The sequence below is a fragment of the Guillardia theta genome (assembly GCF_000315625.1).
Source record: "Guillardia theta CCMP2712 unplaced genomic scaffold GUITHscaffold_335, whole genome shotgun sequence".
Lineage (NCBI taxonomy): Eukaryota > Cryptophyceae > Pyrenomonadales > Geminigeraceae > Guillardia > Guillardia theta.
Window position 1 is genome coordinate 4,052 of NW_005434342.1, and position 15,996 is coordinate 20,047.

At 51.6% G+C, this 15,996-nt stretch overlaps 3 protein-coding genes across 3 annotated transcripts in view; all 3 read right to left on the bottom strand.

The window, feature by feature from the left end:
* Positions 1-2,348, bottom strand: part of GUITHDRAFT_166905 (hypothetical protein) — a gene marked incomplete at its 3' end in the record, with an annotated part of 3,603 nt that extends 1,255 nt beyond the window's left edge. The window contains exons 1-17 of the mRNA XM_005818272.1: positions 2,170-2,348; positions 2,074-2,117; positions 1,944-2,017; positions 1,865-1,898; positions 1,766-1,811; positions 1,610-1,715; positions 1,501-1,556; positions 1,423-1,454; positions 1,320-1,368; positions 1,219-1,271; positions 1,100-1,173; positions 902-987; positions 747-794; positions 603-638; positions 439-525; positions 212-256; positions 115-165 (exon numbers count right to left, since the gene is read on the bottom strand). Coding sequence (XP_005818329.1) covers positions 115-165; positions 212-256; positions 439-525; positions 603-638; positions 747-794; positions 902-987; positions 1,100-1,173; positions 1,219-1,271; positions 1,320-1,368; positions 1,423-1,454; positions 1,501-1,556; positions 1,610-1,715; positions 1,766-1,811; positions 1,865-1,898; positions 1,944-2,017; positions 2,074-2,117; positions 2,170-2,199 — 951 coding nt within the window. The 5' untranslated portion in view covers positions 2,200-2,348. The remainder of the gene's footprint in view (positions 1-114; positions 166-211; positions 257-438; positions 526-602; positions 639-746; positions 795-901; positions 988-1,099; positions 1,174-1,218; positions 1,272-1,319; positions 1,369-1,422; positions 1,455-1,500; positions 1,557-1,609; positions 1,716-1,765; positions 1,812-1,864; positions 1,899-1,943; positions 2,018-2,073; positions 2,118-2,169) is intronic.
* A 1,652-nt stretch (positions 2,349-4,000) lies between these two features.
* GUITHDRAFT_156624 (hypothetical protein) lies at positions 4,001-5,715 on the bottom strand. The gene is made up of 4 exons (XM_005818273.1): positions 4,950-5,715; positions 4,815-4,900; positions 4,651-4,763; positions 4,001-4,604 (listed from the first exon to the last, which is right to left on the bottom strand). The coding sequence occupies exons 1-4, from the start codon at positions 5,634-5,636 to the stop codon at positions 4,162-4,164; spliced, it is 1,329 nt and encodes a 442-aa protein (XP_005818330.1). The 5' UTR covers positions 5,637-5,715; the 3' UTR covers positions 4,001-4,161.
* A 6,975-nt stretch (positions 5,716-12,690) lies between these two features.
* On the bottom strand, positions 12,691-15,929 carry GUITHDRAFT_149359 (hypothetical protein; the record flags this gene model as incomplete). Its single annotated transcript, XM_005818274.1, has 11 exons — positions 12,691-12,765; positions 12,874-12,924; positions 13,122-13,160; positions 13,288-13,335; positions 13,460-13,501; positions 13,735-13,797; positions 14,427-14,486; positions 14,674-14,739; positions 15,029-15,065; positions 15,237-15,651; positions 15,862-15,929. Coding segments are annotated over 11 exons (964 nt in total), but the record flags the coding sequence as incomplete, so codon positions are not given.
* Positions 15,930-15,996: the final 67 nt, after the last annotated feature.

Consider the following 15,996-nt stretch of genomic DNA (forward strand, 5'->3'; position numbering starts at 1 on the left):
GAGGGGGGGTGGGGAGGAGAGGGGGAGGAAGGGGGCAGAGGGGGGCCGAAACTTCCAGAGGAAGAGTCTTCCTCCCTCTATGCATGAGTAGAGGAGAACGACCTCCCTCCTCACCTTGAGTGCGATGAACTTCTCCGGGATGATGACGTGCATGTCTGCCACCGCCTGACGGAACATAAGGAGGAGGCAAAAACGCAGACGCGTCAGGCACCGGATGGTCGAAGTACTCGTACACCGAGAGGTCAAACTGCTCGATCTGTACAAAGAGAGTAAGCGGTGCGGCAAGGAAGGAAGAAAGCTTCAGAACGAAGGGAAAGGGAAGGCGGGAGAGAACAGGCAGGAGAGAAAAGGGATAGAAAGATAGGACAGAAGTTAGGAGTTGATCGTGGTTTTAGGAGGGACAGTGGAGGAGCAACTCAAGACTGATAGGTCTAGTACCTCTATCAATCTTTCGTTCTTCGCTTTCTCAACTCCCTGCCGCAAACCATAAGCCCACCTACCTCCACAGCTACCTGCCTCGCAGACCTGTAGGACATCTACCACATCCAGCTAAAAGACTTTGGTCAGCCGGAATATGTCTTCGAGCTGAGAGAGTATCTCACCTTCCATGATTCCTTCTCGAATGAAGCGTCTTGATACTGCTCGAGATAAATGATAAACTCAACACGATGAAGGATAAAAAAACAGGTAGAAAGGGAAGGGAGGGAAAGCAGGGAGCAAGGGAGAAAACAAAGGAAGTTGCTAACCTGAAGAAAAGGGTTCGAATCCTCAAAATCAAAAGGCAACCAGGCTTCCTGCATGAAGAGGTCAACGAGGGTGAATGGAAGGAGTAACGAGATAGGAGTAGGAGAAGCAGCAGTAACACAGCAACAGACGGGAATGACGCGGAGAATCTATAGACCTCTGCTGTATAGTTCTCCACAAGGATAAGGTAGCAGCCAAGTAATGTGACAGCATTGGTCCTAAGCCGCATATCCGCGCTGAAATCTAAGTGAGCAAATGACAAGAAAAGACGAGCAAGGATGAGCAGGATGGGCGAATGGGATGCAACAGCACTGGGAAGCAACAGAACAAAAGAAGATGAGGTAGATTCTGCGACGTGCAAGTCCGAAATCTTGCCTGCAGAAATAAACAACTTTCATGTCCCTTGACAAACTCTCATCCAGCTTTGACCTGAGCAACAATCAGCAACAAGCGTGAAAACCAACTTCAACCCACTCAAGCAGTCGAGCAAACTTGTAGATACAAGCGATGTTCAACGGGCCGAAGTCCTGACATCTCTGTCAGCATGAATGGCGTCTCAGGCACCTGCTGCTCACAGCACAGAAAGGATAGTAGAGCAGGAGATTGTCCGTCGAAAAGAAAGTCCTGGGAACCAGTAAGGTCACTTTATTGCAATGGGTCGCCCCCTCGTCTCCTCACCGGTCAGGTTTGACTCCCCTCTCTCTCGATCTCTGTGGTCCTGGTCAACCAAGAAGAGCATGCAACACATGCCGACACCTGCAGCAGCTCCTCCAACTTCGATTCATCTCTCAGAGACATGAAGTAGAGTTGGCCTTCCTTCCAAGTCAGTGACGCCCCGCCAGTTGGTCACCAGAGCTAGCATCACCTTCCAGCACAGGATACTGCTTCCCCAGCATCCACTTCTTCGGACGAGAGACTAGTGGCAGCGCGTCCGATTGTGTTGGCAACCCTCCATCAGTTGGCACGACCGACTACAGGCCGTCCGATCAGTCAACAGCAAGGAGCTGAGTAGAATCCCCACATGGTTTGCATACACGCTCGAATGAATCGTCAAGTCTTCTGTTTGCCTGGAGCATCAAGCATCAGCCTAGTGGATGAATATTTGAACCTCTCCACACACCTTTTCAACAGGTTCTCTCGCTCCCTGATGGCATCTTGGCATGGCAATCAGCAACAAGTCTCCACAAGGGATAGAGTACCAGCGTTCAACTTGAACTTGCCAAACTTCTTCCTAAAAGGCGAATCGAAATCCTCCGATCCCTTTCTTTCCGAGCTATATCATACCCGTCATCTTCGCCAACAAACCAGCCCAGCTGGCTGCTGGCTTACCTCTCGTTCGAACCAACCATTTCACCGTCACCGGCATGGTGCGACTGGAGGGAGAGGAACGGTCATGAGCTACGGCAGGACACGATTTCACGTCACCTCTCCATCAGCATGCTGGCCCATGTCCATCCTAACCAAGACAAAAAGCGACAAAGGTACCAACTACAAACAATTCGAAAAGCAAGGGGTGTACTAAAAAGATCTGCCGATGTGCCCTCTCCACGGCATGTTACATGCTTATCATAGACTTCTCCTCATTCCCATAGATCCACAAGTCTGTGACGATAACAAGAAACGGAAATGTCAGAATTTTGTTGCAAACACGACCAAAAATAATAAGGAGATTTCAGAACAAAATCCATCGAGCGGAGTTTCATCACTATGCACCAACACCCAGAAGCATTGATATGATAACTCTGTATATCCTTCTCAACAAAAAATCTAGTTGCTGTTGTAATTTTGCAGCTGTTCGAGTGCTGTTTTTACATCACCACTCACCCATTTCGTACTACCTGCTACCAGCGCGGTCTCTGGAAGATGCCCATTGCAACCATGAAATCTACACCATTCATCCAAGAAGACAGTCTGCTTCTTGTTGACATGAGGTCCATCTTCTTCTCTTCATCTCTTCTACTTGCATGATCCTCATCCTGAATGCTCTTCCTCGTCCTCGCCTTCCATTCTCCCAATGAACATGCTGCGATCCTCCATCGACATATCGAACCCCCACCCCCACTCCAGTTTTTTAGTACCCCTACCCATCAAATCTAAGTAACCACCCTACCTACTTACTTATCAATCAGCTCAGTCCAACAATTGCCCCTTTGACCCCATCCACCACAGACTTTTGAACCCCCTTTTTCCTTATTGTTTTACCCCACCTCTGAACTCCACGAGAACGCCTTTATGTACCCTCACCCCCTTAAGTCTAAGGCTATGTTCACCCTACCCACCCGAATCACCCTGGTTCGCTGAAGGGGTTACCTGACCCCACCCACAAGAATTCCTTCAAGTACCCAGTCTGCAACCCAGCTCTAGGTACCCCTGTTGAAGCCGTGCACTCTATGGTGAAGACGGGGTAGTACATTGGGCTGCTGGGGGGGTAGACCCTTCAAGAATTACTTGTAGGGTTGAAATCCTCTCGTACCGGTACCATACAAAGAAAATATCCACAGATAATGGTGGGTAGGGTCCTCCTTCTGGAGATACGCGATGACACAAATTGGTAGGGGTAGGGAAACCATGAGTTCATAACCCACCCCACTAAGATTGAATAGTTCAGTATGACTAGAAGGGGTGAAAATGGTGATTGGTAGTACCCTACCTACCCTTGAGCCACACTTTTTGCCCCAGAGATACCGAGTTGGCTACAAGTATTTATATAGATTTATGGTACTTTAAAAAAGCATGTTTTAGATAATTACAATAGTAAGGTATCAGAATGGTCTACCATATAATTTTAGTTGAAGTTACTGTGATATAATTTAAAAGTGTGTTGTTGTCTCCGGTACTCTTTACAAACTTTTATCCTGGCCTCCGACATCATGCGGCTAAATACTGAGGCCCACGGTGGTTGTATCACTGCCCGGCTCAGCTAGTAGCCTCCCCGGCGGGCCGGACTCCCGCCGGGAGTCGACAGGTCGACAGCGTCCATGGACTCCTGCCGGGTGTCGGACAGCTGGTCACGGGTTGGACAGGCCGAGTCCGTCATCAGGCAGACGGACCGTACGGTCGGACTGAACTTGGAATGGAATCAGGGCCGCATCAGTGATCGGATCGGGACCGGCGCCGGTAACTTGCCAACTTGGCAACCGTGACCGTGCCGCAGTGAGGCAGTACTACCGTATGTCACGCACACTGGCCACAGGAACGGCCCATCATGGCACTCAGTGCAAGAACCTCAGCGTAGAATTGAGACCGAGTCTTGAAACCCACAGTAAAATTTTAATCATTGTCGTGTAATCAGGCAAGGACCGCGTATTTCGGTACGAGGTCAATATTAGAATACAGGCACACATTTAAGATTAAATAAGATCTAGAGGTACAGCACAACTCGTCAAGTTATCATGTGTTAACATTATGTCACAGGCTCTAACAGCTGATGGGCTCCATCGCTGCTGCAACATTGCAAAGTGACAACAACGATGCAACGGCACACTCAGTCTCTCTCTTGACGTCGCTCTTGGTGTATTCGGTCTCTGGTGCGCGATTCAGGCTGAGAGCGGCGGTTGTCTTCTGAAGGATAGGAGAAAGCTTTGATCGTTTTTCTGGTGATGACGGCTGGTCTCTTGGGGTACAGACCGTCGGCGAGACAGACCCGTCGCTCTGTCGGTCGTCGTGGGTCTGCAGCTGAAACCCGTAGCGAAGCTTCGAGGACTCCAAGGGACTATCGGCCGTACGCTTGCCAAGGAGTGATCCGATGGAGGGCATTTTTGACTCAGTGTCGCTTCCAGGCTCGGCCTTGCCGTCATCCTGACCAACGCCGGCATAGTCCGATGGGTCAAAGTTTGTGACGGTTCCCTTGCCGCGGTATTCTGAGAGGAGAGTCACTACAGGCGTAAAGCAAGTTCAGAATCTTACCGATCGCCTTCAAGTCCCACGCCTTTGCAGCTTCCTCTGCTGTCGCAAACGTTCCGAGGTGAATCTTCTGCCCATTAACAACGATTCTAGCCTTCCAACGTCCATACGTCCCACTGGTAACGTAGAAGTCAGCTTCGAACAGTCTTGCCTCAACAAGATATAACCTGTGGTAAACCCCGCGAAATGTCTTGTGCCCAGTTCCCGAGCCATCCTCATTCTTTCCCGCATTCGCGCTAGCGGTAACGTCCGGCTGGCATACAGTTAGAACTTGTGCGAACAAGCATCTAAGGCGGGTCTACCTTGAGAGATCCATCCGGATTGAGGTAGTCTGACAAACTAAAGTTCGTCACGGCGGCTTTGCCACGCTCTTGTACAGCAGCTCTGTCCCAGGCCTTTGCAGCTTCTTCAGCAGTAGCGAACGTTCCCAAATGGACAGTTCGGCCACGAGTGCTGAGTTGAGCCCTCCATCGGCCATTAAGTCCAGAACGCGACACGCCAGTATACACAGGAGCTTCCTCAGTGTGTACATTACTCTTATCCTGCGTCTTGTCGTGGTTGTGGTTGGTGCTGAGCGAAGAGGGTTTGGAGGGCGAGAAGCTCATGCGATGATCCTGTGACAGAGAGTTGTTGAAGGCGAACCGAACTTGAGGAGTTGTTGGAGTGGAGCTGGGAGGGCTTGAATCCGAGGAGCCCGATGGAGGAGGAGTGCGAAGCTCCGAGTTCTGAGCATGGGTCGCAGTATAGATGCTATTGTTTGAGGTGTTGCGAGCCTGATTGCTCTTGGAAGCAGCGGAGAAATTCTCATTGGACCATGACATGCCTAGTAGAGTATTGAGAGGAGACGTCTGAATGGGCGCCAGTATTTGCTTCTGAAGACTCTTGGGCACTGGGAGTGACGCCAAATTCTGGATACCATGGCAAGAATTTGCAAGGCATGCAGGGGTTTGAATGGACGACAGCGACGGGAGGATTGGAGGATTCTGCATCTTGCGCGTGTTGGGAGAACTACTGTCAAGAAGGTACAGGAGAGGAGGGGGGGGGGCTAACTTTCAGAGTCGATGGTGGAGCAGGGAGGGAGGAGATTGGTGAAGGCAGGAGGGACGGAGGAGTCAGGATTGACGAGGGGGAAGGAAGGAGGAAAGGGGAACGGGTGGATCGCCACCAGGGGTGGATTCTGCAAGGGGTGGGCAGGGCGCAAAAACTGGTAGGGTTGGGTAGTGACCCCTACCCTTTTTCGACTGGTAGGCTGGGATCTTCAAGGGATACGCCTGCCTGACAAACAAAAGAAAGCAGCTGCCAAGTTGCACTCTACACACTTGTACTTTTTTGGGATCCTCAAGTGATATGCCTTGGTTTTTTTATCGACTACAAAATCAACCCACCAGATCCCAGGGCTCATTACGCGGAGCTGGGTAGTCTTAAATTAGGCCAGACGACCTAATGGGGTAGGGGTGAGGGTGATCACAGGGGGTACCACAGAGATGACAAAACTTTGGGCAGCAGCAGCTCGAAATCGGGGTAGGGGTACCTGTGGGACCTGTAGCAAGTGCGTGGCCCCCGACGCAGAGCCCCTAAAATCTTTTAGAACTTTTAATTGTCGAAACAACATATTTTCAAGTAATCAAGGGTGTGTATAATATTTTAACCTGATCCAAAAGACATCATTTAATCATATTACGGCTCTTTTCGGAACGTAGCGCCCTAGAGGCTAAACACACCCGGTGATATTACCGGGATATATGTGTAATTCTGGGGGTAGGGGTAAAGGGGTGGTATCTCGCATCAGCGTGATTGTACTGGCATGCTGGGAGGATCAGAACGAGGGAGGCTTGTGATCACCAGGATTCGGGGGTAGGGTGGTGAGTGTTTAGGGGTACACTCCTCAACAATTCAGTGGGGGGTAGTGGGGGGTATTCAGGATGGTGGAACTATTCTGGTAGTTCAGAAGCAAGGAAAATCCCAGATATTGGGAGGGTGGGGTCATAAATTTTTTCTTGATCTGAGATTGAATATGAGTAGTATGACAGCTGATGATAATCCTGCACCTATAAAATCGTGGACCTAGAGCAGTATACTTGTCTCCAACGCTCCGCCTAGTCAAACAAGGATACAAGGGTGGGTGGTGTTGGTCTGACTGGTTGGATCTCACACGGGTGCAATCTTTTTGCATAGGTAGGGTGTTGCCAGGCAAGGAGGGGTAGTCGAAAAAGACGGGGTTAAAGATCAGTGGTGAGCATTTTCCTAGGGACCAATGGGGTGGTGAGAGGGATCAATACAAAGGGCTAAACCAGGAGTGATGATGACTTTCAATTAGAGGTACATACGAAAGATCTCCGATCATGAAGGTGGGGTTGCAGACTTAGATTCCCAGTGCATCAGTTGGGGGCGCAGAGAGGCGTTGAAAGGGGGTGGTGTTAAAGTCTGGAAAAGAAAGGGGGTACGCACAGAGGTTTTCCACGGGTGCCGCTTGTGTAATGGGGTAGGTAATATGTTTGCTCCAGAGGACGGGTGGTGGTTACGAAAGTGGTGTGCATTTGTATGAAGTCGACGGGGCCAAGGCGTAGGGGTGGGGGTGGCTCAGTGTGAGTCCTTGCTTGCGTGTCCATTGCTTAGAGCCAAGCTGAGGGGGTACAGAAATTGACACACCGGTACTTTGATGTCTCAAAATTGGGGTAGTCTCCAAAATGAGAATTAATTTTTAGGGGTGGGTGGGGGAACACTTGTAGCGACTAGGAGCAGGTACCAGGATCAACTGCTTTCGTTTCAGTACACTGAAGACCAGGGGTATTAATTCGAGCTCTACACGGGGTGGTATATCTTTGAAGAAGAGGGAAGCATGATATGCAGTTTTACCTATGGTAAGCCATATAACTTCACACTTCTTTGAATAGTTAAAACTGGAGACCTTGTTCTGGAAGGGCGTATCTCGGGTACTCGTGAGGTAGGGTAAAGGTCAGCACTGCAGGAAGAAGGTAGCAGGAGTAGGCGGATATCCAGTAAAGGGTAGAGGGTATTTGAATACCCCTTATTTTCAGCTTGAACTGATGTAAAATTTGGGGGTAGGGTGCAACCAAGGTGTAACTATGAAGGGTTAGAGGTAGTAAACTCTCCATGGGAACAACACGGAAGGTGGGGTACGAAATACTTTGGAATAGAAGGGGTAGGGTGCTTGAACGAAGGGGGCAGTATCGTGGAGGTCAGCCTCCGCCTCAGAGAAATCATTTGGGAGTCACCACTACCTGTACCTGGTAGTCCGTAGCTCAAGCCAGGGGAAAAGCAGGGGGTAGGGTGAAGGCGTAATGCGAGACTCCCGGGTCTCAACTCACTGGCTGAGTCATGCAAGGCTAACGGTCGCCTGAGTTCCAAGTTCTTCCGTTGACGGTCGGACTTCTCCTTAGAGGGCCCTCCTCCCCCTGACAGTGAGGCTCCGGGACTGAGTCCCGCCCGGCGCGCGCGGTGGCGGGCCGGGCCGCCGGGCCCTGAGAGGCGGCTGAGGCCCTCAGTCCTTTACTCTCAGTTAAAACGGCGGCGTTAACTTAAGTCGGAGTACGCCCCATGCCCTGTCCTCGTACTGATTTTTAACTTAACTTTGAGTAAAAGGTCCCCATGCCCCATGTTCATTCCGAGTCGGAGCCTCCGCCGTCGCCCTCTGCATCGAAGGAGTGATGAGCAGGGCGAGCCGCAGCAGCGATTCAATGATAGATGAGGCCAACCATGCTGATAGGCTGCGGCTGGAATACGCAAAACTCAGTCGGTGCTTTTTGTCATAACAGAGTGAACAGATTGGTGCTAAGAGATGAAGTGAGAAGATCATCGACCGGAAGCCTTTATTGATCTTGCAGTTTGCATGACTCACTGAGAAGCTCGAATGCTGTTCCAGGCATTACTGCTGCCGCTCTGCGGAAAAGGTCAGCATGGCCGGTCTGTTTCGGAGTTCATTGCCGCATCATCATGGTTTCCGCGTTGAAGGCTTACCTCGAACTTGAAGCTTCCTTGGTGAGGGAGTTGAATCGGAGGAGACAATCTCACCCATCGGCAAGGAAGAGTACGCTGCCATGGCCGCTTGCCACGATGGCGTCAACCGTTGAACAAGTACGGTAAGAGGGTTTGCAATACCGATGCCAGTATGGCAGCGGCGGCAGAATCATCGGAGGTCGGAACGGATTGGATGAAAGGATGATCAGGCTCCGACAAATGTGCGTCGGACTCTACTTGAAGTCCCGGGCACCGCCGGGCAGACTCCGATCCGACCGACGGTACCGTACTCACCGTCTGTGATTGGATGCCGCCAATCCATATGATGACAGTGCCCGATCAGTGTCACGGTCAGTCGAAGTCGACGGCGAGGCGGCCGGGCGGCGGCCGCCGGAGGTAGTACGGTGGCGTAAACATCCGATGATCGCCGCCGACTCTGTGACTCCGAGTCACGGAGTAATGATCGGACGGGCTCCGCCGGACTCCCGGATGATACCGGCGGCGGTGGCCCCCGCAGACCATTGGACCGTGTCACCCGAAGCCCGGTGCGGCCAGGCCTGGCACACTGTGCTGCGTACGGGCTAGTAGGCCAGTGGCCGCAAGGCCAAGGATCGGATCGGATCCCGGGCCCGGCGGAGTCCTTAGATCCTGACGATGCTGACCGGCCGCCCCTGCTGTTTGTGGTCACCCCGTGTAGTAAACGGAGATCCGAAACTTGAAACGGGGGCCTGCGACCAACTACTACTGCCTCAAAGGGGAAATGATCAGTTTACAGGAGATTATGCTGATCTAGGATTGATGCCTTTTCGTTCTTGATATGACTACCTCCGAGGCAGGCTGTGAAGAAAACAGTTTGTTTTTTTTTGCAAGAGGGTGTTGTAAACGATGTTCCTAGCGACCAGGAGTTAAATGCCCTTGTGACCGACGACGCCAACCGTTGTGATATTCAGACAAGAAGGCCCTCAACCTCGACGATTCGTCCTAACCCACGTGACATCAGTTGAAAGGATGGCGCAACAAGAAGGGCGGGGACGTGATGAAAACGGTCGTAAGCGTTGCGAATAAATAACAACTCCTCTCTCCCTGATCCGCACCTCTCCTCCTCCCTCTCCCATCCATCACCTCCTCTTCATCCCCTCCCCCTCCGTCCATCTTTCCCTCGCATCCTTCTCCTCGATCTCCATCCCCATGACGGAAATCTTTGAATCCTCCAATAACAGGACAACAACTGCACACCGACGATGTACCCTCATCTGCCCTGATCCCTCCTCCCGCTCATTCTGTCTGGATCAACAACAGCGTCGCCGTAAAAGCTGGGCTCGAGGGTCCTTCTCAGCAAGCTGCACCAGCATCTCCCTCCCCGACTCCTCCTCCGCCCCCGTCATCACCCTCACTCATCGAGCATGCCCCGCTTGGCTCCTCGGCGTGGCGTGCATGGGCCCGCAGTTTCGATCCATCGACCAGCATGGCAGTCTGACCGACGGAGGAGCGTACGAGAGGCTGGGAAAGAGCGCCCGAGGGTCTCTAGAGAGGTCCATCAACCAGGACGGGAACTTCACGAGCGTGAGGCTCCCGACATTTCACAAGTCAGACGGCGGGAGAATCTTCACAGACCGCCGACTAGGGGAAGAGAGCCACGGAGAGGTGATGATGTATGAGGGAGAGGAGGAAAGGAGGTTGTCTGGGCGGTACTTCTTAGAGTAGAGATGTTCCTAGCACTATAAGTCAGAGTGAACATCATTAGACATGAACATTATTGTAATATACCCTGTGTATTTTCCAATCGCTTGCAAGTTCTAATTGCATCGAAGACTTGATCACGTGGAGATGAGGGCATTGAAAAAGAACAACCTCCTTCCGACTTCTTCCGAAGTTCTCGCCCGAGTGACTGGCAGGCCATACATGCCGCCGTCACTGACGCCGTGCCGCGAGGGTGGAAGGCTCGATCCGATCGGAAGTTCCGACCGAGTCATTTTTAACTCCGGGCCTGAGTCGCTTTGAGTAACCTAGTAATCATTGGGGAACCCGCAGCAACGGTTGAACCCGGACTCCAGTGAGGGTTCGGCCGACCGGGTCGGCCGCGGCGGCGGCGGCGCGGCCCGACGGTCGGACCGTACACTCAGTGTCCGGCGTCCGGCTGCCACCGTCACTCAGCAGAGTCACCCAGTTGAAGCCTCCGTAAGTTTGGGGGCGACAGCAGTCGGCAGGATTGGGTTTGGTTCCGAGGCTCGGGCCGGGCTGTCTTTTCTCTTCTCGCCGTTTGGCCTGTGCGACAGTGTCAGGGTCAAGCCTCCTCGCCGAGTCGACTATCCTGCCAAGTTGTCCTCGTACTGATTTTTCACTTCACTTTGACTCTAAAGAGTCACTCAGCCGCTCTGGTACTAGGCTCCGCTCCGCCGTCTGTCTGACAGACAGACGGCGGAAAATGTCAACGCTATGGGCGCCGGGAGCCCCGGAGGGCTGCGGCCTCCCAGGCTCCCGGACCGGGAGGCTCCGTCACCGTCCACGGTTCGGCTGTCAACCGTGAGCGGCCGCGCGGAGCCTCGGAGGCTCGGAGCCTCCGGCGGCAGCCTACGGTGCCGGGTGGGCGCGGCCCGGGCCGCGCGGCGCCCGATCGCCGGGACCGTACAGAGTGACGCCGGTCGTCAATCCAAAATTTCGGGTGCCACGACACTCAGTTACAAGCTGCCGGGGGCCCGCCGTGCCGGCCGGGCGCTTTACGCCGCCGGAGTCTCAGGCAGTGCAGCTAAGTTCCCACGGTCCCGGGCCTGGGCGCCGCCGGCCAACTTTGCTTGGTGACCGGCCACCAGTGACCGGCGCCAGCCAGGCCGGGCGCCCGGCCTGGCGGCCAACACCCGGTTGGGCTCGGACGGGCCGCGCCCCGGCACCAATGACCAGGCGCCGCTGCGCCGTCCGAGACTGCGGCTTTTACAACGGCTGGGGATTTCTGGAGCAAACGTTGATGTTTACGAAATGCCTTGATTTGACTCATTTTGACTGTCAGCATTCGACTCTTTTTGTAGTAAAGTCTAAAGGCTTGTTGAAACGTTGCGATCTAAACGGTTAGAGAGGGATGTACCCCTCTACAACCTCGTCCGAGTACCCCTCTAGAAACTGACCAGTACCCCTCTCATCTGGCTAGTGCAGAGGGTCATAGGATCTCAAGATCTTCCAGTGACTGTCAGCTTTTGTCTGGGTGGATTCGGACCTTATTATTAGTATCTCCTCCTCACAGTCCTTCCATCCTGACTTGCTCCCCACGTGCTATCCTACCTCCCCTCTCATCGCTACATCCTTTCCTCTTCTTCCTTCTTCCTCGTTCACCTGCTCTCCCCCCTCTCATCGCTACATCCTTTCCTTGTCTTCCTTCTTCCTCGTTCACCCGCTCTCCCCCCTCTTATCGCTACATCTTATCCTCGTCTTCCTGCCTCTTGGTTTACCTGCTCTAATTTCCTCTCCTCCCCTTGTTCTTATCTCGCTCACATCTCGTGCTCACCCAAGAACAAGATTGAACTCTCTGAATATCATCGGATGGAAATGCCTGATATCACAATTCAACAAGATTGCTGCTTGAAAATCAACCGAGACAGACTGTGCGAGCCCAGGAGGAGGCTCGTTGAGGAGCTTAAAATGGAGCGCGAGGAGGAGATGAGGAAGGCAAGACACGGGTGTCCGAAGAGGAGGAAGCAGGTTGAGTGCTTGCTCAACAGCATTCGTTTCATAGAGGAGAAGAGAGTGATTCATGACTCTCAAGGAAACATCATGACATTGTGAAGATAGAAGTTATGGATTGCTCCACAAGAATGTTGATGTTCGAGGCGATGAAGTTGTAACTTACAGTGCGCATTCGAGATTGTAAAAGATGAACATGTAAGATTTGATATGTGGTGGGAATGAATGTGTAGATACCTCCTTAAGATGTTAAACAAGTCGAAAAGGAATGAAAATACGGAAATGAGCTTGATATTGATGCTTGTTTACCATGCTCTCACACAAAACGACAAGCTGCAATTCAACACAAACAACGAAACAGAAGAGATAGATGTTTCCACACGTACTCCTCCTCTAGCTCGATATCATCCAGGTTGACGCCGGTTTGAGCGTCTGTCCACAAGCACAGACGCAGACGCGGCCCTTGTCCTGTTCGAGGCAATCAGAGCAAGTAGAAGACGAGGAGGACGAGGAAGCTTTTTGCAGACATATAGGAGAACAAGAGCGAGCGGAGGAGAGGGTAGAACGATGCATCACCGAATCTGTAATGGTCTTCGCGCCATTCCAAACATCCACGTCAACACCCGCCTGCAAGCAAAGTGAGGAAGAGAAGAAGAACGAGGAGGAGAAGGGGGGGGGAGGGGGAGTAGACAAATGGTTGCGGTGATGGTGGTAGTATAGCAGAAGAGGAGGAGGAGGAGAAAGTTGGAAGAGGAGGAGAAGGAAACAGTAGGAGGAAGAGGAGGAGGAGGAGAAGGGGACGAAGGAGCAAGAGCTTTGCCTACCTTCTTGGACTTGCTGTCACATCGGAGAGTTTTGCTGCTCTGCAAAATAACTGGATGTCAGGAAACAATCCTGCTGGGACGGAGCGGGAGGAGGGAGGGAGGGAGGGAGGGAGGGAGGGGGAGGAATGAGGGAAGAAAAGAACTATAAAGCTGACAAGGATCGAACCTTTGTGTAAGAGCATCTCTTCATGCAAGTGCATCCGTAGTTGAATTTCTGCCAACTTGTGAGAAGGGAGGGAGTTGAGAAGGAGGTCAGACGATGAGAAAGAGGAGAAGCAGTAGCAGCATCGCAGCAAAGTGGAGGGTAGAAGGAGGAGGAGGAGGAGGAGGAAATTCACAGGGTCTGTGGCAGCAGCGATAAGCTCGATAGGTTTCCATTTCTGTAAGAAACATAAGAAGGTCAGAGAATGAGAGTGAGAAAACGGACATGAAGACGAGAGGGGAGAGGGGAGGAGAAAGGTAGGAGGGAAAGTAGAGGAGAAGGAAAGGGTAGAGGGCGAAGAGGAGAGTTGAGGGGAGCAGAAGAACAGGGAGGAGAGGGGACGAGAAGAGTGGAGAAGAGGAGGAGTGAAGTTGAAGTAGCTGGGGCAGTGAAGGTTTTAGATCTGCTCACCTTATCTTCATAGCCGTTTAGACCGTGACAACTTGAGCTATCAGGATTCGCATCACACCAGGCCTGCCAATCAAACGTCAACGAGTGTCCTTTACAACATCTTTATCTTTATCTTTATCTTTATCTTAATCTTTATCTCTATGTCCATATCTATCTTTATCTTTATCTTAATCTTTATCTCTATGTCCATATTTATCTTTATCTTTATCTCTATCTCTATCTTTATATCTATCTTTATCTTTATCTTTATCTCTCCCTCTATCTCTTTCCCAATGTCCACCTCTATCTCTATTCCTACCTCTACCTCTTTCTTGCGTTCCTGCGCTGCTCCTGCTCATTCTTAATCTGTTCCACTTTCATTCTTAATCTGTTCCACTTTCATTCTTAATCTGTTCCACTTTCATTCTTAATCTGTTCCACTTTCATTCTTATTCTGTTCCACTTTCATTCTTAATCTGTTCCACTTTCATTCTTATTCTGTTCCACTTTCATTCTTATTCTGTTCCACTTTCATTCTTATTCTGTTCCACTTCCTCCATGCGATGCAACTCTCACTTCCTGCTCCCAATCCCTAGCCATTTCTAATATCATCATATCTTCTATCATCATATCTTCTATCATCATATCTTCTATCATCATATCTTATATCATCTTATCTTGTATCATCATATCTTGTATCATCATCTCTTCACCTGTCCACTTGGCGCATAACACAAGCGATTAGCGTCAGTCCAACGACATCCGACCTCCGGCTGTGAATTCACTCAGCAAGGAGAAGAGAAAGAAAGAAGTCAAGATGAAGAAAATGTCGAGGGCGGAGGAGAGAGGAGGAGGGAGGAAGAGAAAGAAAAGAGAGAGAGAAAAGGAGACTGAAGGAAAGTGGAAGGGGAAAGAGGGGAAGGAAGAGAAGGGAGGAGGAGGAGCATCTTGTATGGTCACCGCTAGCGCTTGTTGACAATCTTGTGACATGCACTCAGCAAGTAGCGACATCTCGGCATCCGTCGACTTTGATACGCTTCAGTGAGCAACGATGCGAGGCAAGAGGAAGAGGAGGGAGGGAGGTGACGAGGAGCAGGAGGAAGAGAGAAAGACGAGGAGCAGGAGGAAGAGAGAAGAGGAGAGCGAGGAAAGAGGAGGAGAGGCAGAGCAAGATGGAGACGATGAAGGAAGAGGAGGAGAGGAAGAGGAGGAGGGAGAGGAGAAGGAGGAGGAGAGGCAGAATGAAGGAGTTAGTACAGGGAGACAACATTGGAAAACGGTAGAAGGGTGGAGGTTAGGAGGGGGAAGTGGTTACCAGGATAGATCGACCATCTCTGAATTTAGCACAGTTGCTGCGAGAAAATCCTCACGTCAACTCCTCCTCCTCCTCCTCCTCCTCCTCCTCTCCTATCTCCTATCTCCTTTTGCCTCGTGCCTCCCCTACAACCCCCGTCCTCAACTTCCCTTCCTCTTTCCCCGCCCCGCTTCCTTCGTTTTGTCCTCGTCCTCGTTTCAACTCTTACTTGTTTAAGATGGAGAGTCCTGTGGGCATTCCTGGTGCTGATCCAGCCCCGCCTACATCTCCAGCTCCAGCTCCAGCTCCAGCTCCTCCCTTTCCTCCGTCGCCTCCCTTTCCTCCGTCTCCTCCCTTTCCTCCGTCTCCTCCCTTTCCTCCGTCTCCTCCCTTTCCATTATTGTTCTTCTCCTTCTCCTCCTTCTCCTTCTCCTCCTTCTCCTTCTCCTCCTTCTCCTTCTCCTTCTCCTCTTCTTCCTCCTTCTCGATGACGCTCAGTCGTTTCCATTTCTTTCCCTTCTTCTTGTACAGCTCTGGGTACGGAGCCGCCCCGGGTGCCAGGGGAGGGACGAAGCCGTGAAGGTACACAAACTCATTGTTGGTATCAACTCCCTTGTACTGAAGCTCAAGACGTCCGCCTGAGTCTGTTAAACCAGGTGAGGAGAGAAAGAGAGGGAGGAGAAGCAGAACAAAGTAGGTTAGCAGCAGCAAAAACAGCAGGAGCACGAGCAGAGGCAGAACAGGGAAGAGGAGGAGGAGGGAGAGGAGAAGGAAGAGGAGGACGAGGACGAGGGGAAGGAGGAGGACAAGGAGGAGGACAAGGAGGAGGAAGAGGAGAAGGAGAGATATCTTACTCTTCTCGAAGAAGTCAACCTTGAAGAAGTGAAGTCCACGCATTAATCTGAACTTTCCTTGGATCGTTCTGAGAGGAAGTAAGAATGGAGAGTGGGAGAGCAAAAGCGAAGTGGAAAAGTAAGAAGAGGAGAAGA

What these genes read in the sequence shown, in the direction of transcription:
- GUITHDRAFT_156624 (XM_005818273.1), bottom strand. Translation starts at nt 5,636, where the DNA reads ATGCAGAATCCTCCAATCCTCCCGTCGCTGTCGTCCATTCAAACCCCT. An exon ending in ATCCGGATGGATCTCTCAAG is followed by an intron (nt 4,901 to 4,949) that starts GTAGACCCGCCT and finishes ACTGTATGCCAG; the next exon opens with CCGGACGTTACCGCTAGCGC. An exon ending in GTGGGACTTGAAGGCGATCG is followed by an intron (nt 4,605 to 4,650) that starts GTAAGATTCTGA and finishes CTCTCCTCTCAG; the next exon opens with AATACCGCGGCAAGGGAACC.